We start from the raw sequence: 8,296 nt of genomic DNA, 5'->3' as shown, positions 1-8,296 counted from the left end.
TGGCACAGGGTTAGATTTTTTAGATGGTTAGATGGTCTTTAGGTTCCTTCCCAAACCATTCCAAGATTCTCTGATAATCCACGTGTGGACAGAACTTCACCTGCAGTCAGTGACTCTTTATCCGAGGGCTGTTGTAGGACCAGGTCAGAAACTATCCAGTGATAGGTGCAAAAACTGAGTAACGCCTAAAAAATATCGAGGATCTGTTTTGCAACTTTTGGTTATCTTTCCATGTTTGTTTCTTTCTTTCTTTGTGAAGGATTCTTTCTGTTAAAATCAAGATAATCCAAGGACACGAGGCAGGCACTGCACCTGTCTGAAGCAGACTTTGCCTGAAGCTGAAGTTGAATGTCAAGTCCTCCAGGATCTGTGTTTCTTTCAGGTCCTACTGGTTCTGTTCAGCAGGGAGCAAAGTGTGTCACAGCAACCTCTCAGGCTTAGTTTGGAAAATTTAGGGTTTTGGCAGTTGATGATGGAGCAGCATTTGGAAGTTTTGAGAGGTCGTTGTTCATGAATTTATGTTTGTGAAAATTCTGAGTTTCAATAAAATAATAACAAAGTAAAAGTAAATATAAAATAAATAAAATAAGTAAAATAAAAGTAAGAATCCATTCCTTAACTTTACTTGGGAACCCTGAGGATCAAGGAGATTAAAAAAAGTGGTTTAGAGACATCCCTGGAAGTATTCCAGGCCAGCTTGGACAGGGCTTGGAGCAGCCTGGGGATGTTGGAAGGTGTCCCTGCCCATGGGAGTGGGTGGGAATGGATGAACTTTAAGATCCCTTCCAACCAAATCATTTTGGGAATTTGATGATCCATGTTCTTCTGATTTGGCTTTTCTGCACCCATTAATGGATTAACTCCACAAACTGACAGTATTTGGGTGGAATGTGCTGTTTCCAGCCCCAGGAAGCTGAAATGAGCTCTCAGCCAGTCCAGTGCTCACTGGAAATCTCTCCATGGCTCTGTTACACCAGGTTTTATCCTACTTACTGCAGTCCCTTATCTCTGGGATGACAATGAGCTTGGAAAAGTAATTTATTTTTTCTGTTGGCAAGCTACAGAGATAGTCCTATTTTTTTTTCTAATTCCATGGGGCCAAAGTATTCCTGATTTTCTGGAGTTAGTCAATCCAATTTTTAGCTGGGAATTAAAATATTTTCACATGGAAAACTGCTCGGTAAAAAGCCCCAAACTGGGACATTCTTTAGTTCTCCTTGGGGAGAGTTTTTGTTACTTATACATTGTTATTTAGGTGTTGTTACTTTCTTCCCAAGGCTGAATGTGTGTTTTGTTAAGGTCCTTTTAAATTTGGGGTGGTTTTGGTTTATTTTTTACTATTTAATGCATCTGTGCAGGAAATACTGGAAAAAATAGTGAGCCAAAGTATGAATGACAAGAAAATGAATCATTTTATCTGGCTGAGATCTTTGAAATTAAAGTGTGAAGACATTGGGAGACAACTTGAGAACTCTGAAAATATTACTTTCATTCAAGCCCGTCTCACCTCTGAAAGTTTAATTTTAATTTTAATATATTGAAAGCCTGGCCATTTGAAATGATAACTGCTTCATACATCATGGATGTCACTCACTCTGTAAATGAAGGCAGCTATCAGGGCGAGGGCAGGGTTAGTTTATTTGATCTTACAAGATGTTCCATAATTTTTCTGACTGTTCACTCCTCTCCCGTGGCTGTAGATCATGTTGGGAATACCAGCTACAGCTAACGAGGTTGAAACCTTGGTCATGTTGCTCCCACTCTGGAGCTTCCCAACAATTTTCTTCCCAAAGCCCCTCTCTTGAGGCACAGGACATTCAATTTTCCTAAATGCCACCAATTGACTCATGGCACCTCTTGCTCCACTTGCAGATAACCCTGATTTTCCCTTCTCTGTTGGTAAATGTTGGATGCCAGCTGGGACTAGGAATGGGCCTCCCTGCTAATGAGAAATATTGTTTCCAGAGAATTCACAAGTGAGCCCACATTCCTCATCTGACCTGGTTTGCTCCTCACCAGCATCAGGACTAAAGGAATTAAAATAATGCATGCACTGAGAAAACTGAATCTGGATTTTTCTCCCTGGGAAATATTTTTGTGAACAGAAAGTTGTATTTTCAATGCTGGCAGTTTAATTTCTTGCCGCCACTGTTTAAAATGTGTTTAAAAGTAGCAAAAAATTAATGTGGAGATGGCAGTGGGAAGGTTTTGAACTACAAGAGGGCAGGGATGGATGGGATATTGGGAAGGAATTGTTCCCTGGGAGGGTGGGGAGGCCCTGGCAGAGGTGCCCAGAGAAGCTGTGGCTGCCCCTGGATCCCTGGAAGTGTCCAAGGCCAGGCTGGACAGGACTTGGATCAACCTGGGATAGTGGGAGGTGTCCCTGCCCATGGGAATTGTTCAGGTTTCAATGGATCCATGAGAAATAAACAATTGATTTTATGCAAATACTCTATCACATTTTAACTTGTTCATTTTTTTTCGCCTTCTAGATAAACATCATGTCAATGGGAACAGAATGGTTGAACCTTTCCCAGAGGGAACACAGATGGCTCTGTTTGGTAAGGCAGCAGTTTGAAAATAAAAGCTCAAAGCTCTGTGGTGTTTCTGCATTCCAAATTTCTCAATTTCAGCCTGACTCCTTTGAGTTTCAGAATCTGGGCTGCTCCTGCAATTTCCCAATCACTGACACCAGCTAAAGCCACTGGGCATTTTGGGAGATGTCCTTTATATGCCATTTCCATATAAAGAAATACACTAAAAATGTTTTTTTCTTAGTTTTACAAACAGAAAATGTAAATCCTCTATTTTGTTCCCTAAAAGTTCCAAAATAATAGCTTTATTTTTGTATTATAATTTGTCTAAGATCATTCATTAGTTTAAAAAACATTCTAAAGATGATCCATGATTCTCCAGACTTTAAACCATGCAAGGAACTTCAGGTGTTTGGGATCTCCTGGACTTGAAGGGTTGTTACCATTTACATATCCTAAACCAAACCTGCTGGTTTCTACCTGGCCTTGTGGAATTCCTGCTGGGAGAGCCAGAGCTGGAAAAGGGGCCAGCTGGAAAACAGAAGAGGTTTAATTTCTCTGTATCTGTCTCTTTTCTACGAAAATGTCATTCTTTGAGCCCATTTTGGAGACTTGAAAAGGTGTTTCTGCAGAGAAATTAATTACTTCTGGAAGTAAGAAACATCCTAAAATAGATAAAAATCACCCTTTTCCAACCAAAAATCACTCTTTTCTGGACTTTACCCAAATCTGGGAATTGTCAGAGCTCTCATTTTGGGATGTGCTGCTGTCAGTCCTTAAGACAAGGGATTTACTGGGAAGAAAAAAGTGGATTTCTATGGCAATTATTAAAATTTATTGCTACAGAGAATGAAAAATTTCCTAATGCTGTTTTGACACAACTGAGTTGTTTATGAAGGATGTATTTCTCTATTAACATGTGCAGGATGGTCCAAAGTGACTAGGAAATGTATTATATTCTATTAAATGATTCTCTATCTGTGCTGCTGAAGTAAATATGAATTCACTCCCTGGTACACATTAGTTTAATACTCCAAAAATGATCTTTTCAATTGATGATGGCAAAAATCTTGGGGAGTGTCATGTTTCCTGTGGAATTAATGTTGGTGTAGTTTCATTGTTGAAGAGGAGAAATGGCTTGTGGGTGTCACCCTTCAGTTTCCAATGTGATTTATTCAATTTCTCTTCAGAGTTCCTCCAATCCAGTGTTGCCTCTCTGTCAGTGTCTCCTCCCCTGTGGATTTTGGGAACATAAACAAGTTCTTGAAGTGGTGGAATGAGTGATTGTTTTATAATTTTCTTTTGGAGCAAATGGAAAATGATTTTAATCTTTTATGCTCCAAGGCTGAGATGGATTTAGAGATTCTTCTTTGGATTTCTTACAGCAGGAAGGGTCAGAGGGTCCTGTTTCAGTCTGATATTGATGCAGTCTGTGTTGTTTAGATATTTTTTTAAAAAAAAAATGAACTTCTTTCTTTTGTTTTAATTTTCTGTGTCATGATCAGATGAGATTTCTGGTGTTTTTGATGAGTGTTAGTTCTATCATTGGATAAAATTTGTATAAATTCACAGAAAGAAACAGAATTAAATTGGGAAAGTGCAAAATCTTATTAAATAGCTCACTTTGAAGCATTCCTGAGGAACTCTGTAACATTCCTCTCCAGCCTGGGAACTTCCATTCTTTTTCAATTGCCCTAGATTTTCCACAAGGCTGTGATTGCAAGTGTTGGGCTTAAGTGATGAAACCTCAGGCTGGTGCCATCTGTGCTGTGAAGGAACAGAAATCCTGATTTTTGCAATTAGACCTGCACTGGAATAGTGCACAAACATGACTCTGATAATAATTCCTGGCATTTGTTGGCATTGGCACCCCAGTCTGATGGGTGGGATGGGAAAAGGGAGCTGCAGTTCATTTTCCTCCCTCCAACCCATCTGAATGGGAATAAAAGGTGAGGTTGGATGAGGCTTGGAGCAACCTGGAGTAGTGGAAGGTGTCCCTGCCCATGGAACTGGGTGAGCTTTAAGGTCCCTTCTGAACTAAACCATTCCATGACTCTCTGATTCTAAAACAAGCACTGGAAGAAAGTTAGGAATTCCTCTCCTGGGATTGCTACTCATGCTATCCATGTGTGATCCTGTTAAAAGCTGGGTCTTGGTATGTTGGGACTCTCTAAACCCAGGAGAGAGCCTGTGACAGTCGAATTTCTGACTCCACCTCACCAAGACAGGATTTTCACACCCCTCTTCCAGAAAGATCCTTTAATCCTTGGGATTCACAGGGATGAGTTTGGAAGAGCAGTCAGTAGTTGCTTAGAAGAGATCCCTCTTCCTGTAAAGAGAGGGTGTGGAACCTCACTGGGGTTATTCCAGTCTCCCTCAGTGGGCTTATTCCAGACCCATCTGGATACAATCCTGTGCCCTGTGCTCTGGGGTGACCCTGCTGGAGCTGGGACTTGGGCCAGATGAGCCCAGTCTGCTCCCTTCCAGCCTGACCCGTCCTGTGATTGCTTAAAAAGATCTGCAAAACCCAGAAGCTGGTTGTGTAGAGACAGCCAATTTGCAGTGAATTTTCCTCCTGCTTGGATAGTTTTAGATACACCAATAAACCAGCAGAATAAAATATAGTGCAGGGTTGTAAACACTGAGCCTTCCACCTGCTGCAAATGCAGTTGGATTTCACGCCACAGCTCCCTCTCCTGCAAAACCTCCTCAAGATGCTCTTCCTAATGGTGCATTATTTATTTGATGGTGTGACTGCTTGTTTGGATCAAGGGACAGGGTGAATGTACTCAGGGCATTGTTCCCTCAGCTTTCCCATCTATAGCAGAACCTCACAGATTTCAAAGGATGATTTAAATGATCTTGAGACTCTCCTGTTGTCTGTTCAGCATCACTCAGCTGTTGGAGGTGCACCTATTGTTCATTAGGATAAAGAAATGTGTCCTTGTTTCTACAATGGGGTAAAAAAAGCCACATTTTGAGGGTGAGGGTGATTCTTTAATGGAAATCTTTTAATGCTCCCCATTCTGTGACTTTGTGAGCCAGCTCCCAGCTAGGATTAAAGCACTAAGGGAACACGATGTGCACAGGCACAGCCTCACTGGAGACACTGGAATGCTGTGTCAAAAATTCCCTGGAGTCTATTCCCAAATTCTGTGACTTCTGCCCAGAGAAGCTGTGGACTCCCCATCCCTGGAGGTGCTCAAGAGCAGCCTGGATGGAGCTTGGAGCTACCTGGGATAGTGACGGGCTGGAACTGCGTGGTCTTCAAGGTCCCTTCCAACCCAAACCATTCTGGGGTGAACAAGTGAAACTTGATGTTACATGTTTGTGTTATGAATGATAAAGTAGAAGCCTTTCAATAAATGCCAGTCCAGAAAGCTTTCTTGGAATTTTTATGGCCATGGATATATTTAGTTAAAAGTCTTGTCTAAAGAGACTGATTTTGGCCCCAAACCTAATCAAAACTCAAAATCTGGATATAAATAAGGGGGGGTTGATAATATTTTGAAAAAAAGCAGTTCAGGGTCTAAATTATTTACCTGGGGTAAAAAAACCCCAAATATCTGAAAGCTGCAGAACATTCATAATAAGAAATTAATATTTTCTTCAGCACCATTGCAAATCTTGCATATTTTAAACACCTTTAAATGCACTTCTGCATTATCATAACATCATGGAATGGTTTGGGCTGGAAGGGACATTAAAGATCACCTCGTTACAACCCCCTGCCATGGTCAGGCAAATTAAGCTCAGAAATGTTTCTGGTCAGGTTTCTGTTGAATTTTAAGCACTCCTTTCCCTTATCAAGCGCTGCTGGTGCAAGACTCCAGTTTATCCCAGAGCACCTCCATATTCCCCAAGATTTCTGTGTCACCTGATTCCTCCAAGAGGAAGAATTGTGCATATGGTGTGTGCGTAGAAGGGCTCTTATTTACCTCCAGTGAAATCTGGCAATAGTTCAGATTTGTAATTACAACACTTCTAAAACGCAGGAGCGCGTTGAGCTCTGTTTGCTTGACATAGACTGGCTTGTAATGGGATAATTGGTTTCTTGAGGTAAACAAAGTGCAGACAGAAATAGGATGTTAAGGAACTGATAAGGTCTAATTATGGATATTTCGGAGCTGGCAGACAGATCCAGGCCTGGTCACCTTCTGCCCTGCACTTATTAGACAGCAGCCCATTCCAGTAATTCCACAGAGCTGTGTTATTACTGTGTTTTGCCTGAGTTATTGTGTCCTGTCACAACTGCATTCCCACTGCTTCCAAAGGTTATTTAAAAATTAAACCAGGTTCCACCAGGATTGTCTCAGCCTGTTCCTGAGGCCTCTTCAGCTGCTCCTGCAGCACGTGGGTCTGGGGCCCTTGGAAAACTGAGCTCCTCCAACACATCCCGCTCTCAGGGGCTTCAACTCCTTCCCATAAAGGTTGGATGGGGCTTGGAGCAACCTGGGATAGTGGAAGTTGTCCCTGCCTATGGCAGGGTGTGGAACAGGATGAGCTTTAATGTCCCTTCAACCCAAACCATTCTGGTTCTGCGGATAAAACCCTCATTAGGGCAACTTCTCAACTAAAAGAAAATTATTTCCCTTAGAAGTGGGATGATGGGCTCAAGAACAGATAAATCCATACAGAGTTTCTTTTCATCCCCCCTGGAACAGCTGCTGGTGGCTGTGTCAGAGAAGAACCAGTGTTAGGAAGTCTTTTGGTCCAGCTGAGTTTTCAATGACTATTTTTCACCAGGAAAAGAAATCACAGGGAACAAAGTTTCGCCCCCAAGAGAAATACCTTTTTTTTTTTTTTTTGACAGTAAAAATAGAGCAAGCAACTTTTCTCAAAGAAAAAGATAAAAAAAATCCTTAAAACAATGCTACACATCAGAAGATGTTTTATCTTTATCTGAAGAGAATGTAAGACTTGATAATGTTGAAAGAGGCGTGTTTGCTCTGACCCAAATGGAGGAGAAACATCCACAGCAATATTGTCACAAGGTGCAAGGATCACGTTGTGGAGGAAGCGAGAGCCAGAGGGAATGCATTGCAGAAGGGGTCCATGTCTCTTGTGTTAATTCTCTTTCAGCATGTGGAAAAGGGAAGGAAGTGCATTAATTGGCTGGCTTTGCGGAGTTCTGAGGCATTAATGCTGTCCTGTTTTCACACAGTGATGGAAAAATAGACACAGCACTTCTGCAGTTCTGGAATAAGAGAAAAAGCCTGGGAAGTCAGGGCATAACAAAAGGGAATGGCCTACAGGGAGGCTGCTCTGTCCCTAAACCAAATTGTGTTTCCATTCTTACCTTTGCAGTGTGTTTATTAAAGAAATCTACCCTTAGTTCCCATTTTCCTTTTTCCTCTCTTCCAGACACCAATTTTGTCTTTTCGTTGCCTCTTCCAGAGGACTGAAACTCAGTCCAGTTCCCAGCCCCTGCTGTGTGCTCTTGCTTCATCTCTATTGCAGCCACTGCCTAAACATGGAATCATAGAATGGTTTGGGTTGGAAGGGACCTTAAAGATCATCCATGGGCAGGGACACCTTCTACTGTCCCAGGCTGCTCCAAGCCCTGTCCAGCCTGGCCTTGGACACTTCCAGGGATCCAGGGGCAGCCACAGCTTCTCTGGGCACCCTGTGCCAGGGCCTGCCCACCCTGCCAGGGAACAATTCCTTCCCAATATCCCATCCATCCCTGCCCTCTGGCAGTGGGAAGCCATTCCCTGTGTCCTGTCCCTCCATCCCTTGTCCCCAGTCCCTCTCCAGCTCTC

The 8,296-nt window shown here is 42.3% G+C and overlaps 1 protein-coding gene across 2 annotated transcripts in view; it reads left to right on the top strand.

Annotated features, from left to right (window-relative positions):
• MSRA (methionine sulfoxide reductase A) overlaps positions 1-8,296 on the top strand; it is a 234,326-nt gene that overhangs the window by 80,083 nt on the left and 145,947 nt on the right. For both annotated transcript variants that reach the window (XM_015620969.3, XM_015620970.3), the window contains exon 2: positions 2,493-2,561. In XM_015620969.3, coding sequence (XP_015476455.1) covers positions 2,493-2,561 — 69 coding nt within the window. The remainder of the gene's footprint in view (positions 1-2,492; positions 2,562-8,296) is intronic.

Source organism: Parus major, chromosome 3, assembly GCF_001522545.3.
Source record: "Parus major isolate Abel chromosome 3, Parus_major1.1, whole genome shotgun sequence".
NCBI lineage: Eukaryota > Metazoa > Chordata > Aves > Passeriformes > Paridae > Parus > Parus major.
This window is presented reverse-complemented; position numbering and strand designations above follow the sequence as displayed.